This window comes from Crotalus tigris, unplaced genomic scaffold (assembly GCF_016545835.1).
Source record: "Crotalus tigris isolate CLP2741 ecotype Arizona unplaced genomic scaffold, ASM1654583v1 scf7180000019173.45859301935:6455823, whole genome shotgun sequence".
Taxonomy (NCBI): domain Eukaryota; kingdom Metazoa; phylum Chordata; class Lepidosauria; order Squamata; family Viperidae; genus Crotalus; species Crotalus tigris.
The window spans coordinates 2,395,385-2,412,460 of NW_024097414.1; the positions used below are offsets into that span (position 1 = coordinate 2,395,385).

Here is a 17,076-nt window from a genome sequence, read left to right on the forward strand (position 1 = left end):
GAAGTTATAATGTCCTTGAAAAAGTGACTTATGACTATTTTTCACACTTACAATCATGGCAGCATCCCAACGATCACCCGATCAGAATTTAGACCGCTAACTCATATTTACGACGGTTGCCGTGTCCCGGGGTCCTGACAAGCGAATAAAAATGAGGAATCCAGATTCACTTCACAACCGTGTTACCACTTTAACAACTGCAGTGATTCACTTAACAACTGTGGCAGGAAAAGTCGTAAAATGGGGCAAAACTCACTTAAACGTCTCACTTAGCAACATAAATTTTGGGCTCCGTGGTGGCCGTAATTTGAGGACCACCTTTATGCTTAGTTTTCATTCTCCATTTTATGTGTGTCTGCTTTTCCCCACCCCGCTGATCCTCCCAGCCACAATGCGAAGAGAAAAGGCGAACCGTTTGTGGAATTTTTTGAGATCCCTTTCGTGAAGGATTGGCTAAAGGACCAGTAAGTATTAACTCATGGTTTACACCAGTTCCATCTTTGGCTGCCCTTCTTACCCCGGGAGAGTGAAATGCACTCAACTTGTCCCTTTTTTTCAGTTTCTGTTTCTTCTTTCTTCCTCACAATTGCAACCCTCTTTCTTGACAGGTAGAATAATTTGATCACCACTCCCTTGCAAAGTTGTGTTTTTTTCATTAGGTTTGTTTGCGCAGGGGAAGGCGGAGTGGCCCAAAAAATGAATTTTCACACGGCTTTTCGGACGTGGTTTGCCATTGCCTCCTTCCTAGGGCCGAGAGAGAGGGACCGGCTTGGGGTTTTCGTGGCTTGGATAGGGGTAGAACTGACTCACACCCTGCTGTTTATTTATTTATTTGATTAACCAGTTAAACTAAGTAATTCTCAGTGGCTTATAATTGTAAGAAGTTTCCCCCAGAGAATAAATTTCATAGGATAATGGAATCCCTGCCATTCAGTCCAGAGGAACCAAGTCTTTCCAGACCAAAAAAAAAGGGAGACGGTGAGTTCTAGTCCCGCCACAGGCACAAAAGCCATCTGGGTGACTTTGGGCCAGTCACCAGGAAATGGTGAGTTCTAATCCTGCCTTAAGCATGAAAGCCAACTGGATGACTTTGGGCCGATCACCAAGAGGCGGTGAATTCTAGTCACTCCCTTCTCAGCACAACTCACTTCATAGGGCTGTTGTTGAGGGGAAAATAGAGGCGCAAGGAGTATTTATGTATTCACACTGCCTTGAGTTACCTATAAAATAATAAAGGCCTGGTAAAAATCGAATACATAAACAAATAAAGTTTCTCTGGGAGAAAAACCAAAAGGCTCCGTTTTACGCTGACACTTCCCCCCCCCCCCGTGGGTTTCCATGTTTGATGCCGCTCCTAAGACCACCGATTGGCTCCATTCTCCTTGGGAAGATGGTTGGAGTGCAGCCAGAAAGTGGCTTGGTTTCTTTCGCACGTCACGGATGATGCGAGACTCGCAGGACGCTGCCGAGAAAGAGGGCAGGCGGTAAGATATAATAAGAACATTGTGCAATATTCAGATGGCCTGGCCCTGCATTCAAATTCGCCTGGGCCTTGAAAGGAAATCACCCACATTTGGTGTGGTTTCCTGTGTGCCATCTGCCCACAGCCAGCTGGTTCCCAGGGGCATCTGACTCAGGTGACTGTAGACTTCAGTAAGCTGGTATTGTGAAGATTTGGGGAATGCCCAATTTGTGAGAGCTTTTTATGTCCTCCTCCTCATTCTCTACTCCAAAGAATTTCTCTCCAGCTTCCACCCCCCCCCCTCCGTCTCCAAATCCTCCAACGCGGCTGCTATTTACTTGGTTTCGCTAACAGATTTCGGAAAGTGGGTGCTGGTATGTCAAGTGTTCGCCCAAGCGGCTTTCCCACCCCACCCCACCCCATCCCTTCTCCTTTTCATATTCTAATGCCCCCAAGTCTCAATGGCCTTTACAGCTCCCGTCACTGCTCAGTTTTCATTTGACCTTCCAGGGCTAACTTTGCATGGGTGAGTGGGCTTTGCGCTCCCTTTCTCCTGCCATTCATTTGATGAATGATATGAGACGATAGCAGTCTTCCAATATGTGAGGGGTTGCCCCAAAGAAGAAGGGGACAACCTGTTCCCCAAAGCACCTGGGAGCCAGACAAGAAGCAACCGATGGAAACTGATCAAGGAGAGATCCAACCTAGAACTACGGAGGAATTTCCTGACTGTGGGAACAGTTAATCAGAGCAGGAGGTCCGGAAAAGTCTGTTTGGGCAAGGATTGGATTAGAACAGTGTTTCTCAACCTTGACAATTTTAAGGCATGTGGACTTCAACTCCCAGAATTCCACAGCCAGCATTGCTGCCTGTGGAATTCTGGGAGTTGAAGTCCACATGCCTTAAAATTGTCAAGGTTGAGAAACACTGGATTAGAAGACCTTCCAACTCTATTATTAGTGTTTCTCAACCTAGGCAATTTTAAGATGTGTGGACTTCAACTCCCAGAATTCCCCAGCCATGGATCTGGGATAGGCAGATACGGATGTTTGATGGTGTTAGAGGTAGCGTCGCAGGTTGTAAGCTGTTCCAAGTAAAGCTGGTGTTTGCAATTGACCGATGGTGATTGTGTCAATGCCGATGGTGCTCAAACGGTGCTTCAGATGTTTTGGGATTGCACCCAAGGCACCTGTTGCTATTGGCACTCCCCTTTGCTTTCTTCTGCCACAGTCACTCAGTTTCTATTTACAGGTCTTTGTATTTGGTTATCCTTTCCAGTTCTTTCTCATAATTATTTTTTAAAAAGAGGCTTTCTGTTCTTTTTTTTTTTTTTTTTTTTGCAAAACCCTCTGCTCTTTCCCCTTTCCGACAGAACGGAGAAGCCACATCTCGCTTGCCATCTGGGCCTGTCGTGTTTGCATGCTGTTTTCCAGGTCTTCTTCTTCTGCTGCTGCTGCTACTTCTTTGTCTCTGTTTTCCCTTTCTTTAATTCAACACGTCTGTCAGAAAGCTGTCAAGCAGCTTGTCCATCGGAAAGCAACTCCAGAAAGACATCCCAGACCTCCCCCCCCCCAAAAAAAATAATCAAATCCCAACCGTGTCCCAGTGTCTCCACATCAACCCGCCCCTCTCTTGTGTGTCTCCCTCCTGACTCAGGGAAGGGAACGTGTGGGGAGGGTGCTGCGCCTCGCAACATCGGCACAAGAAACCCCGCAGGCTGGCGCGTTCGGCCTGTCAACCCCAATGAACGTCAAGCCGCGCTTGGCATCTTCGATTTGCGTCAACAAGCGGAGTTATCCACGAGGGGATCCGCACGCCGGCATGGCGGGGTGACGGCAGATCAAGGGATCTGCACAAGGAGATCTGGGGGCAATTTTGCAGCAGATAGAGAGTCCTCCACCCAAGGAGGCAAGGTCAAGAAATTCAAGACGGCAGCCCTCACTGTGCTAATTTTGGCAAACGGTGCTTTGCCTGATTTTTTTAACGTGTCCAGTTTTACGGTTTTATTATGGGTTTTTTATGCTTGCTTTGGCTTTGGATTGGGAGCAGCCCGGAGTTGGTTACCGAATGGGCGGTTGTGTGAATGTTTTAAATTGAATCCCTAAATAATGGAAGCCCTGCCCCCCCTTTTTTAATGAGTTCTGCGTGTGAAAAAAGAGGAGCAATTGGAGGCAACATCCTGACTTCTTTTTCCTCCCTTACTCAGCAACACCCTTTATTTATTTTGTGTCCAGACCAAACCGTCCATTGCCAAATTGGCCAGAAAACAAATGATCCTGATTTCATGTCTTTTTTGGAGAGAGAGAGAGAGAGAGAGAGAGAGAGAAAGAGCCTTGAGGATCACTTCTGACATGCTTCTATTTTGGCCCTTTGGAAAGAGGTCTGTACCGAAGCTGTAAATCAAAGGTAGTCAACCTTGGCTCTTTTATGACTCGTGGACTTCAACTCCCAGAATTCCTGAGCCAGCATGGCTCAGCTTGGAAACCTCTCTCTTTCCCCTCAGCATGGCTGGCTCAGGAATTCTGGGAGATGAAGTCCACAAGTCATAAAGCGGCCTAGGCCTAGGCCAGGGGTAGGCCACCTTGGCTCTTTTATGACTCGTGGACTTCAACTCCCAGAATTCCTGAGCCAGCCATGCTGAGGGGAAAGGGAGAGGTTTCCAAGCTGAGCCATGCTGGCTCAGGAATTCTGGGAGTTGAAGTCCACCAATCATGAAAGGGCCATAGTTCCCCCATGCTGGCTCAGGAATTCTGGGAATTGAAGTCCACGAGTCATAAAAGAGCCAAGGTTGACTACCCCTGCTGTAAATTCACTTGGCTGCCGTCCATAGCCTGCGCAGCTGTCCCTGCACATTCTTTCCTCCAGCAAAGTTTAGAAATAGCTATTTGTCAGGATTATCTCAGGCCCTTCATTCAGGAGTTCCGAGGCTTCCCATTGTTTCTCACAACAACCTGGTGAAGCCTGGGAGAAAGGGACTCCAGGCAGTCCTCAGCTTAACGACCGCAATTGAGTCCCAAGTTCCGGTCGCTAAGTGAGGTATTTGTGAAATGCATCTTACCCCATTTGGCAGCCTTTCTTGCCCTACTACGTGTTAAGCGAATCGCTGCAGTTATTCATGTAGTAAGACGGTTGTTAAGTGAATCTGACGGGTTGCAAGAGGGGGCCACGTGACCCCGGGACACTGCGACTGTCATAAACGCAAGTCAGTTGCCCAGCTTCTGGATTCTGATCATGTGGCTGTGGCGATGCTGCAACGCTCGTGTCAAAAAACGGTCATAAGTCAGTTTTTTCAATGCCGTCGTAATTTTGAACGGTCACTAAACAAACTGCCGTATGGAGAGGACAACCTGCAGTCTGCAATCCCTTGGGAAGTTTTTACAGTTGAAGGAGGACTAGAAATTGGTTCTTCTCCGAATCCAGCCCCACATCACCGTTGCACACAGGAGCATCCCAAACAGAAGTTAGTCCTCAAGTTGCGACCAAAGTTGCGAATTTCCACTGCTAAGCAAGGTAGTTGTTAAGTGGCTCACGTCTGATTTTATGACTTTTTTTGCTACAGTTGTTAAACAATCAAGGCAGCCGTTAAGGGGAAATCACACCCTCCTTAAGCAAATCCAGTTTCCTCTGTTGACCTTACTCGTCAGAAGCCAGCTGGGAAAGTTGCAAAAAGGAATCACATGGCCCCCGGGCACTGCAACTATCCTAAGTACATGCCAGTTGCCAAGCCTCTGAGTTCTGATTGTGTGACTGGGGAGGTTGTGAGGCTGTAAGCGCGAGGGCCGGTTCTAAGACCCTTTTTTCAACAATGTTGTAATGTCAAACAGTTGCTAAACCAATGGCTGTAAGTCAAGGACTACCAGTACTTGGATGAATGGAGGTTTAGGACAAAAGACCTAAGAACCAGCAACACTAAAAAGAAAACAGCATCTATGTTGATGTTTCATAGGAAACAAACTGTCCAGCAAATGGTTTCTTCCTACGTCTAAACATCGCTGCCAAAAATTTGGCTCCTGCCAGAGTCACATTTGATCAAGGCTCAGATAAAAGAAAGTTTACAAATGCATGATTTAAAGGGAAAACCGATAGAGAGGAAATAAAAATTTCTCTCGGATCAGCGTACAAACCAAAAATAGGTCTCTAGTTCTGAGTGATGACAAAGGCAGGGCCATAGATTGGAATCTTCCTAGAAGGTCCTGTGATGAAAAGGCATTTAAAAGCCCCTCTGCAAAAGTGTTCCGATAAAAACTAGGACTTCGATTGGCTAAATAGGAGGCTATTCCCCAGTTGTTTGGATGACAGGCAGGACAAGAAGCAACGGATGGAAACTAATCAAGGAGAGAAGCAACCTAGAACTAAGGAGAAACTTCCTGACAGTGAGAACAATTAACCAGTGGAACAACCTGCCTCCAGAAGCGGTGAATGCTCCAACACTGGAAGTTTTTAAGAAGAGACTGGATAGCCATTTGTCTAAAATGGTATAGGGCTTCCTGCAGGGGGTTGGACTAGATGACCTCCAAGGTCCCTTCCATCATCATCATCATCATCATCATCATCATCATTATTATTATTATTATTAATGAACTTGGTTGGGCTTTCCTGTATGCAGTTTTTTTTAAATCTGATATATCTAGCTTCTTCCCAAACCAGACCAGCAAAATCTGTCCCATCACGACTTCTTGTATTCAATAGCTGCTCTTTGCTTGCAGCTGAAATTATCTTTATGCCTCTTTTAATAACATGTGTGCGATTCCCTGAGCTAATCTGAATCCAAAGAAGATGGGATATGCCCAGGCAGACAACTCCCAGCGCATATGTTTTTCTGGGAAAAGAGAAAAAAACCCAAAACATACGCAGGATGGAATTTAGCATCTCAAAGTAGCTGCAACAGGAACCACGCCAAGGAATAAACAAGTTCTGGTGATCTTTCCCAAACAGTTCTCCAGCCCGGGGCATTTTGATCAAATTGCCTCAGTAGAAGCCACTAAGAAGAAGATATGTTGATATCGATCGTAGTTAATCTAGCTGCTCTCCCATTTTTAGATTGATCTGTTTCCTTGGCTGAAAACTTCGCACAGGAAGGCAGCAAGCCATCCGCCAGGCGATGCCAGATCGGTCTGGGAAATCCAGTTTGCACACGAGCCAAGTACTTTTGCTGTATTGACGGATGCTCCGCAGGGAGCCTTTAATTTTGTGCAGCTGATACACCCTGCACATTGGTTTGTCAGCCCATTCATCTTGGGGTGTCCCAGCTGTCTCCTGCCACAAATAATCTATTCCCGCTTGCCCAGCCCACTTCTGCCCCTGCTGATAGTCTATTTTCATTCGACCTCGAGTCAATTATTAATATTCCAGCTGAGCAAAATGGACCTGGGCTGACTTGGGCTCCTTCAGACTGGAAGGGGTGGCTTTCTGGACCCGAAGCCCTTCCCCACCGGACTTGAGTTATATACCTCCTGTTCCTACTTTAGTCTGGGATCAGTTTCCCCGACAGATCGACAGATCCTCGTGAGTTTGAAAAACGAAGCCCGGTGCAGGCAAGGATGGAATTCATACTGCAATGTTAGGAAGGGCAAGCTTATATTTCTCCATAAAAGAAGGCCAGGAAGTAAACATCACGGGGGAGAAAAAAAAAAGAAACGAAGACCTGTTTCTCCCAAAAGGTTGTATGGATACAGGTGGTCCTGGACTTAACAGCCATTTTTCACCCTTGCGACTTGCAGCTTCCCTGTGGTCATGTGATCACACTTTGGACGACTCCTATTTATGACGGTTGCCATGTCCTCAGATCATGTGATCCCCTTTTGGCGACCTTCTGACAAGCAAAGTCAATTGGGGAAGCCAGATTCACTTAACAACTGCAGGGATTCACCTAACTGGCAAGAAAGGCCGTAAACTGGGGCAAAACCTGCATCACAACTGCCTCGCTTAGCAGAAATTTGGGGCTGAGTTGTGATCATAAGTGCACGGCTGTCTGTACCGAGTGAAAAGAAGCGTGCTGGGACTATTTTGCCCTTCCCTCTTTCCGTGATAAAACTTTAAATTAGGAGGGCTGGTAAGATGCTCCTTGTGATAAATTTTGTTGTTAGTTGCGAAGTCGTGTCCGACCCATCGCGACCCCATGGACAACGTTCCTCCAGGCCTTCCTGTCCTCTACCATCTTCTGGAGTCCATTGAAGCTCATGCCTACTGCTTCAGTGACTCCATCCAGCCACCTCCTTCTCTGCCGTTCCCTTCTTCTCTTGCCCTCCATCTTTCCCAGCATCAGGCTCCTCTCCAGGGAGTCCTTCCTCCTCATTAAGTGGCCAAAGTACTTGAATTTCAACTTCAGGATCTGGCCTTCTAAAGAGCAGTCGGGGTTGATCTCCTCTAGGACTGACCGGTTGGATCGCCTTGCAGTCCAGGGAACTCGCAGGAGTCTTCTCCAGAGATAAATTACCAAGTCCTTTTAGACAAAGAAGTTTCCAAGTTTGTTCATCTGATGGCCTTGGGAGATTAAAACTTGAATTATGAAAACAAGAAAGGGAGATTGAACAGTTGAAATGCAGGGCTTTATCTCAACCTTCAAGCAAAGGATCTTATTTTTTTTGCCCAAGCTGAGGAATTCAGAATGCTGGAGAATTTTGTTTCGCTCACAGGCAGAAATAAACCCAGCTCACAATGCCTTCAGGACTGCCTCATGCCTTGAATTTTGCGATACAATCCTCAGCATGAGTTCAAGTTTTGCGTTAGCTATGAAAGTCAGCTGGGTGACTTTGGGCAAATCACAAGGAGACTGTGAGTTCCAGTCCTGCCATAGGCATGAAGGCAGCTAGTGATTTTGGGCCAATCTCCAGGAGACTGCGAGTTCTAGTCCTGCCATAGGCATGAAGGCCAGACGGATCACTTTGGGCCAGTCTCTCTCTCTCTCTCTCTCTCTCTCTCTCACACACACACACACACACACACATACACAGAGGTTTATTATTATGGGAAAAATAGGAGGAGGAAGGTGTGTTAGATATATTGGCCGCCTTGAGTTATGTATAAAAATAATAGGGACATATAAATACATAATAAAAATATATATTTCTTCTAGTCCTAGACCTCCCATTCCTTTGTCTCTGCTGCTCACCGAGAAAGAAGCCGGCTTCATCATCCAAACCTTCTGGAAAGGTTATCGGGTAAGACACCACCCCTCTATATTAATTTTGCCTTGACGGTTAAGACTTGTGGACTTCAACTCCCAGAATTCCACAGCCAGCATGGCTGGCTGGGGAATTCTGGGAATTGAAGTTCGCACATCTTAAAGCTATCATCATTGAGAAACACTGGTCCAGATCATCATCTAATAGAAATCGCATGTGTCATTGAAGAAGGAAGGAAGGATTCAGCCAATTGGGAGAGAAGAACAAGCGAAGAATGGGATGCTTGGCATTTGAAAAGGAAGGAGAAAAAGAGAACGTAGGAGAGAAGAAGGGAGGGTAATTTGAAAACAAATCGTAACAAGAAGACACACAAAGATGTTTTATGAGAGGGCAACCTTCTTTTATTTCTAACTTCTTATCCTTGATCCTAATCCTAACCCATCTGACCCCAAAGTCCTTTAGAGTTTAAATAATTGCTGTACATTTAATCACGCACCCATGGCCAATCCCCTGACTTCTGCCAGCTAAATCCCAGCGGTCTTGCCCACTAAATGCTAAATCTGTGTCCTGACATGCCTAAACCATATCAATCTGTTGGAAAGATGGAGAGACTCGAACGCACGTTGATTGCAGTCCCCCCAAAATGGCCACCGTAGCAACATGGCGGCCATGACTATTTCCTTGTAGCTGACCTCTAGTTTGGAGGCTCAGATCAGCTCGTGAAATTGGGAAAGGCTGGGCCGAGAGCAGCAGCTCCAGAGTAAGCCCGTACAATGTGCGAGATAAACTTAGCCCAATGTTCCATTTGTGGGGATTTTCTGTCCAGCTTCTGTTGGAAACATGATCCTGGACTAACGGTCCTTTGCTTTAATCCTCTGCTGATTTACTAGGGAAATTATATGTTTGATTGATTGGTTGGTTGATTAGTGGATTGATTGCTGTGACCCAGCATGTTGCTGGTTGTCCTGCTTTTTTTTTGTCACAGGAAAGCACATAGGGTTGGAGAGTAGAGAGAGTGTTGTCTGAGACACATCCTCTCATTCTGGATTTAAAGGTCACAGAAAGGATACGGCTAGAGATTTGCTACTTACAGTATACTCCTCTGGCTATTTTAAGCCAGACACAGCAGGGACCTAATAGTTTCCATTGTAAGAAGTAATCCTATTGGTAGCTTATTCTGTCTTGATGACTCTCTGCTCAATCAGAGAGAGAGAGAGAGAGATGGATGGATGGATGGATGGATGGATGGATGGATGGATGGATGGATGGATGGATGGATGGATAAAGGAAGATCCCAAAAGATCATAGTCAGAAACTAAACGGGTGTTTCTCTGGTTTCTTTGTACTAATCAGTTAGAAAACATCAGTCCTGAATATCTATGGAGATCCTCAGTCATCCAGGTCATGGTTATCCCAAAATTCTTTTTTCAGAAGGCAACTGGACTTTCTTTTTTTCCTTGAAGACATTTCACTTCACATCCAAGAAGCTTCTTCAGCTCATGAAGTCATGGGCTGAAGAAGCTTCTTGGATGAGAAAGGAAACTTCAAGGAAGAAAACAAACTCCAGTTGCCTTTTGAGAAAGCACTTTTGGTCATTCCTAAACAATGATCATGTTTTCCATTCTGTTGTGTCCGACTCTTGGCAATTATACAGGCCAAGCATCTCCACAGCTTTTTAAATCTATATACAATACTTAACAGTCGCCTATAGAGAACTGAGTTTGGGGAGTTGACAGCATGTTGTCAAGAAAAGGTTGCTGGAATTGGGTATGTCTAGTTTAACGAAGAGAAGGACGAGGGGGGACATGATAGCAGTGTTCCAGTATCTCAGGGGCTGCCCCAAAGAAGAGGGAGTCAAGCTATTCTCCAAGGCGCCTGAAGGCAGGACAAGAAGCAACAGATGGAAACTAACCAAGGAGAGAAACAACCTGGAATTAAGGAGGAATTTTCTGACAGTGAGAACAATTAATCAGTGGAACAACCTGACTCCAGAAGCAGTGAATGCTCCAACACTGGAGGTTTTTATTGTGGATAAATGGACAACCATTTATCCACAATGGTATAGGGTTACCTGCCTGAGCAGGGGGTTGGACTTGATGATCTCCAAGGTCCGTTCCAACATCATCATCATCATCATTATTATTATTATTATTATTATTATGCTATTTAATATCGGCTCAACATGTCTGTGGAGATTCTCAGGCATCCAGGTCATGGTTGGTCTCAAAAGTGCTTTTTCAAAAGGCAGCCGGACTATGTTTTTTCCTCATGCAAGAAGCTTCATCAGTTTTAGCTGGATGGTGGGGAGGATGGATTAGTTCTGCTACCCTTACGTTCCCCCCACCGCCATCTGATCAGAACTGATGAAGCTTCTTCATCTTCTTCAAAGAAAAAAACATAGTCCATTTGCCTTTTGAAAAAGCACCTTTGAGATTGACTCAACAGATACCTCCAGACTTTCTTACCCAGACACGTATGTTTCCCATTTCTAGGTCCGTTGCGATTCTGAAGTCCAGGAATTACGCCAGTGGCAAAAACATTTGAGGGAGACAAAGAACATTAACAAACGCGTACGGGAATTCTGGGCCAATCAAGAAAAGAAAGGTAACTAGGGCTGAAATGGTTTCTTCTCAAGCTGTCGGTGTCACAACTGAAAAATGTTTAGGCTGATTGATAAGGTCAGTTCAGCTTTTCTCAACGGTGTATGTTAAGACGGCATCGGATTACGGTGCCCGCTAGGAAATGCAGCTCTTGTGCATAAGTGAAAGATTTGCAATCAAGAAGAAGACGAAAAAAATCAACCACTATCTAACTAGAGAAAAATATTGCTCAGAAATAGACCCCTCCTTCCTGCCCCCCTCAATCTCTCCATATCTGTTTCCCCAGGACAGGGATAGGCAACCTTGGCTCTTTTTTGACTCGTGGACTTCAACTCGCAGAATTCCTGAGCCAGCATGGCTCAGCTTGGAAACCTCTCCCTTTCCCCTCAGCATGGCTGGCTCAGGAATTCTGGGAGTTGAAGTCCATGAGTCATAAAAGAGCCAAGGTTGCCTACCCTTGCCCTAGGAATCTGTAAAGTTTTCTTGCAATTTAAAGGTGCAGTCTTGAAAGAAACCAGTATGGGTTGCATGAAAAAAAGGGCTTAGAAGATGTTTTGTCCTTTCTTTTTTTCGACCTATCCAAACATGTTTTTCATCCCTTGCATAGAAGGGACATCGTGATAGCACTTGATGTCCACCCCTTGTGTGCCAGCATGGTTATGCGAAGACAACTAGTCCTTGTGTCCCAAACCCAGATATCTTCGCTCACCATTTATTTGAGCCCTCTGGTTCTTCCTGAAGTCATGGCCACGATGCAAAGGTTCCCCGTTCCTCAACTTGCAAAAAAAAAAAAAAAAAAAAATCCCCTCTCACATGATCAGATAAAGAGAAAAAATATTTCCCCTTTGCTTGGTCTGTGTTTGTTTAAAAGAGCCGTCCTTTTTTCAAAAGCACTTTTTACTCACCATGAGTTGGCAGACCAAAGGCTGAACTTTGTGGGGGATTTCATAAAGCCTGCCTCTCTGGGGCCCATCACATGATAACAAAATTGTTTATTCAGGGTTTTTTTCTCCCCCCACACCACCCAGACAATGGCACATCTGTCCTTTGCAAACAGCAGCCTTCATTCAAAATGTGCACAAAAGCTAGCATTCTCTTTCCCAAAACTTCGTAGTTCAGGGTTGAAACCAATCAATGGGCATGTGTCTGCTTTGGCAGAAGTGCGCAACTTTCTCCTGATTGAATGCTTGAGATTCTTCTCCTAGTTCACAAATACTACGATCTTCCTAAAGGAGGTATCCTGCATGGGAATTGTGGAGGCTGAAGTCTGTCTAATAATTGTCTATCCCAGGGCTAGGCAACCTTGGCACTTTTATGACTCGTGGACTTCAACGCTCAGAATTCCTGAGCCGGCCATGCTGGCTGGAGAATTCTGGGCGTTGAAGTCCACAAGTCTTAAAGTTGAATGGACACGCCTGCTTTATACCAAATGATAGCCTTTCATTTGTTTTTGTTGTTGTTGTTGTTTTGGATTGGCCTCTGACTGCCATCCACACGCATACAAAATCATGAACCATCCTTTCATAATCAAGCCACACCACCCTGCGCCTTGTGTGAGTCTGGATATTAAAATGTGTGTTTGCATCCAGTGCCAATCAGGTGCCAGAGAGGGCACGGACATTTGATCTGGTCAGCAACAGCTGAGAATGCAGGACTCCAAACGCCACAGCCCCATAGAGGGGTCCACATTCTCTCCTTGTGGGTTTATACATGTGTAGGTGTCTTTGAAGTTGGACTTTGAAAGGCAGCCAAATCCAGAAGATCGTAGTAAGTCTGAAAAGCAAGTTCTTACTGGGGATTTTTATTTTTTTAAAAAAAGGCACCTTTATCTGGATTCATGCATCATACAAAGCTATAATAAGTCTTACTTAGTTGGGGCAAAGTACATTCCGTTCAAATGCTTTGCAAACATACATTAAGGCCAGTGGTGGGATTCAAATAGGTGAACCACCGATTCTCTGCGTGGATGCTGCTTCCGGAAGTCCATTCTGGGCCCAGGCAACCAAAAATTAGCTACCGGTTCTGCTGAACTGGTGCGAACCAGCTGAATCCCACCACTGATTAATGCCGAGCATGAGTCTTTTCAAACTTTATAGCAGTGTGACTCTCTAAAACAGAGGTGTCTCATCTTGGCAACTTTTAAAATTCGTGGTCTTTCAACTCCTAGAACTGCCCAGCCAGCCTTGCTGGGGAATTCTGGGAGCTGAAGTCTTAAAAGTTGCCAAGGTTGGACATCCCTGATTTAAGGAGTCGCCAAGAATTGAGCCCACCTTAATGGCATTTTACTCATTCTTGACCCATTCTGTATTCATTTAAACATCTGCAGGCGAATGTTTTCAGTTTTTTGGAGAGCCGAAAATGTTGGTTTAATAACATAAACCAAAAATGTGTATTATTTTTTTTCCAGTGGGAACCAAACTGGAAGACTCTGAGGAGCCCAGTCCAACTCACTCAAAAACTATAATGGCGGGAATGTCAAAGACACCTGAAGTCAAAGCAAAGATTAATAAGGACCAGCTAAGCAACTCCAAGCTTGCAGAGAATTCATTGCAGGTAGGATGCATCAGCCTCTTTTAATTATAAAGTCATATTCTTCAGAATGATGGGTTCTGGGCCCCAAATCCTCTGCTTGCTGGTGTGGGACATGAGGGAGGTGTCCTTGACCAAAATAGGCAAGAAACATTTTATTTATTTGTATCCCACTTTTATTATTTTTATAAATATAAAAGGCGATGAACATAACCAACGCATCTTCCTCCTCCTGTTTACCCCACAAAAACAATCCTATGAGGTGGGTTAGGCTGAGGGAGAGTAACTGGGCCAAAGCCACCCAACGGCTTTCATGCCTAAGGCGGGACTAGAATTCACCATCTCCTGGTGATTGGTCCAAAGCCACCCAGCCGGCTTTCATGCCTAAGGCGGGACTAGAATTCACCATCTCCTGGTGATTGGTCCAAAGCCACCCAGCCGGCTTTCATGCTTAAGGCGGGACTAGAATTCACCATCTCCTGGTGATTGGTCCAAAGCCACCCAGCCGGCTTTCATGCCTAAGGCGGGACTAGAACTCACCATCTCCTGGCTCCTAGCCTGGTCCCTTCGCCACGATACCAAATTTGGTCTCATTTTAATACAGTAAATATCCATAGATATAACCCCTATAAACCAAAGTGATGCATTTATAAGAATTCAAAGGGGGTCCTGAGATCAAAATGTTTGGGAAATGCAAACACCGATGGCTGCGTAGGGAACGTGTTCTCCTTACTAACCATTTCAACGTCATCCGGAACGTGTCCCAAAGCCAGTCTGTCCATTTGGTTTGTAACCATCTTACGCGCTCGCCGAGAACGTGTTCTTTAAATATTAGCAAACGTGTTATGAAAAACACCCTAAGAGCTTTACGCCGAGCAATATGCAAAGTCCTTTTCTTCCACACACCCCCGTCAGTTCTAGAAGCATTAGCAGATGAAAGGATCAAAAAAGGATCTCTTGGGACCCAATTTGGGCCGATGGCAGCTGTATTCATTGAACTGTACCCGTCACACAAACATTGACACACAAAAGCTTTTCAGCCAAACAAAATAAAACAAAAACAAATAATGACCAGGCCATTGTAAGTAAATAGTAATTCTTTTATTTTATTTTTTTTATTTTTATTTTATTTTTTTTAATTTTCTTCATTAAGAACAGCATTTTGAAAATAAAATGTATCTATCTGCCCAGGCTTTACAACTCTCATTTTTGTTTAGTTTAAATTCCATATCTCTTTATGTACAGTCCATATTGGTACACAACTGATTGTCTCAAAAACCTTCTAGAGATGTAGAATATGACATGGTACGCAACAGTCAAACAGGATAGGGAAGGGGAGAATATTATAAAAATGCACATTAATACATTTAATAAATATTTACATATATTATCAAAAGAAGAAGAGAGCACTTGTCATTTAATTAAAAAGCACCGGTTGGGTTATCTGATAGGCTAGTAGAGTAGTCAAATTGTAATGTATATATATAAATATATATTTTCAAATCTCCTAATCAAAGCTACATTTGCTTCTGATTCTGCTGTTTTGGGTTAGAACGAAAGCTTCGAGCAGCAAATTAGCCAAAGCAACGATGTTCCCAAAAAGTAGATTTCCGCTAGTATTGGAAGACATCTTACTTAATTTAGGATTTAGCCTGGAGATGATCATGTCTCCTGGGGACCTACAGTCATTCTACAATAACAGACATGGAAGTCCAGGCCTTCTCAAACATTGGCCATGATGGGGGAACTCTCTTTCCCCAGCTTGGACACCCTTCAGATGCATGTGTCAAGACTGCTAACATTGGATGTTCTTGCTTGCCATATATGAAGAAGCAAACCTGTTTTATTTAGCCTGTATAGCACTTCTAGAGTTAAAGCAGATAATACTAGCCTAGTGGATGGGAAAATATGTCTGAGCACCGTGTTGCCAAGGTCAGCTGTAACAGGAGGGGCACTTCATACTTCACATTAATTGGAGAATGTGATTGATGACTGTAAAATGAAGGAGTGAGTTATGCTTTGTTACAGGTGTTTGGGGGAGGGAGGATTCAGTTTTTGGCTTAACTTTGAATGTGCCGAAGCTAAGCAGAAAATAAAGGATTCTTTAAGGTAAATAAGCCTCAAAGTTCTTTGAAAAGCTGCTTCTTTTCAGAACCATGACAGCATGGACTCTAATTCCCAGAATTCCCCACCAGGGTGGTCAATGTTCCTGAGAACTCTGGGAGTCCCAAGATTCCTAATTTTGCTCTCATCAGAAGAGTGCCAAGCTTGAGCTTGAAGGAAAAACTCACTATCCAGCTGATCCCCACAGAACTAACGCTTCATGGAAATTGACAGGCAATGAATGTAAATGGAGATAACATCAGTGACATCAAGCCAGAAACCTCCTTGGGTTCTGATTGGCCAGCCCTGTTCTCCGTGTATTTCATGCATGACCCTCCAAGCTATTCAGCTGTGGAAAAGGGGTGCAGCTGACAGGAAGTTAAGATCATGCACCGAGATTACTAGAACGGAAGCATGCTTAATGTCACTGGAAAGATTGCTACCGGCTTTGAGGAGGTGCAGTTTGCAAGCAGCCTGAGAGAGAAGGAACAAGGTGGTGTTCCCACTTTGTTCGTCGCAGATCATGCTTTCTCATGGAGAGAATGGCCTTCCATCCTCCACCTAAGGCAGCAAGCAAGCTTACAGAACGTTACCCAACTTTCTCCTTCAATCCTTTGCTGAGTGGCATTTGCTGCTTGATGCCGGAGCTCCGTAATCTGGGCTGCAAGGATCAAGACATCCTCTAGATGGCTGCAAAGAGCTCAGAAAGCTCTATCTCTCTTCTGCCATCTGGTGGTCAATTGGATGTTTTCAGCCCGATTCTGGAAGTCCAATGAAAAGCCACCACTTGTGCCAAACAACACAGCAATGCTCGGACTGCCATCTGTCAATCAAAATGTTCCTTTCCAATTTGCCGGGGGGGGGGAATTTGATCCAGTTCATTCCCGCAATTTCAGTATAAATTGCGTTCTACCCTGCTTTTCTATGCTGGGGGAGTGGCTGTATATTTCTAGTTACATTAATCAACAATCACAAAGCACAGAATAACATTGATGCTTTCCAAAGCAAGCTACAGTGAAATCCAGGTGGTTTAGCTTCCTGTGTGTCAAGTGCCTCCCCAGATGCTCTACAGTCATCACAACTTTTGACCGAAAGCAAACATACAACTTTTTTGTAACTTTTTAACAAAGATACAACTCAACACAAGGGTGCCTTTTAAAAGGTTTCTAACAGAGGCGTTTTGGGTGAAGAGTTGCAGGAGCAACAAACATCAGAAACCACAGGCTGACTAATAATAATGATAATAATAGTTCAAGAA

The 17,076-nt window shown here is 44.6% G+C and overlaps 1 protein-coding gene across 7 annotated transcripts in view; it reads left to right on the forward strand.

The window, feature by feature from the left end:
* The window catches only part of IQCK (IQ motif containing K), a 61,165-nt gene that overhangs the window by 8,011 nt on the left and 36,078 nt on the right, over nucleotides 1-17,076 (forward strand). For 5 of the 7 annotated variants that reach the window (XM_039360410.1, XM_039360413.1, XM_039360411.1 and 2 more), the window contains exons 6-9: nucleotides 387-464; nucleotides 8,538-8,622; nucleotides 11,079-11,190; nucleotides 13,594-13,739. In XM_039360410.1, the coding sequence (XP_039216344.1) occupies nucleotides 387-464; nucleotides 8,538-8,622; nucleotides 11,079-11,190; nucleotides 13,594-13,739 (421 nt within the window). Of the gene's footprint in view, nucleotides 1-386; nucleotides 465-8,537; nucleotides 8,623-11,078; nucleotides 11,191-13,593; nucleotides 13,740-15,267; nucleotides 15,625-17,076 lie in introns of those variants that run through there. The other 2 variants (XM_039360408.1, XM_039360414.1) reach the window with 2 other exon arrangements.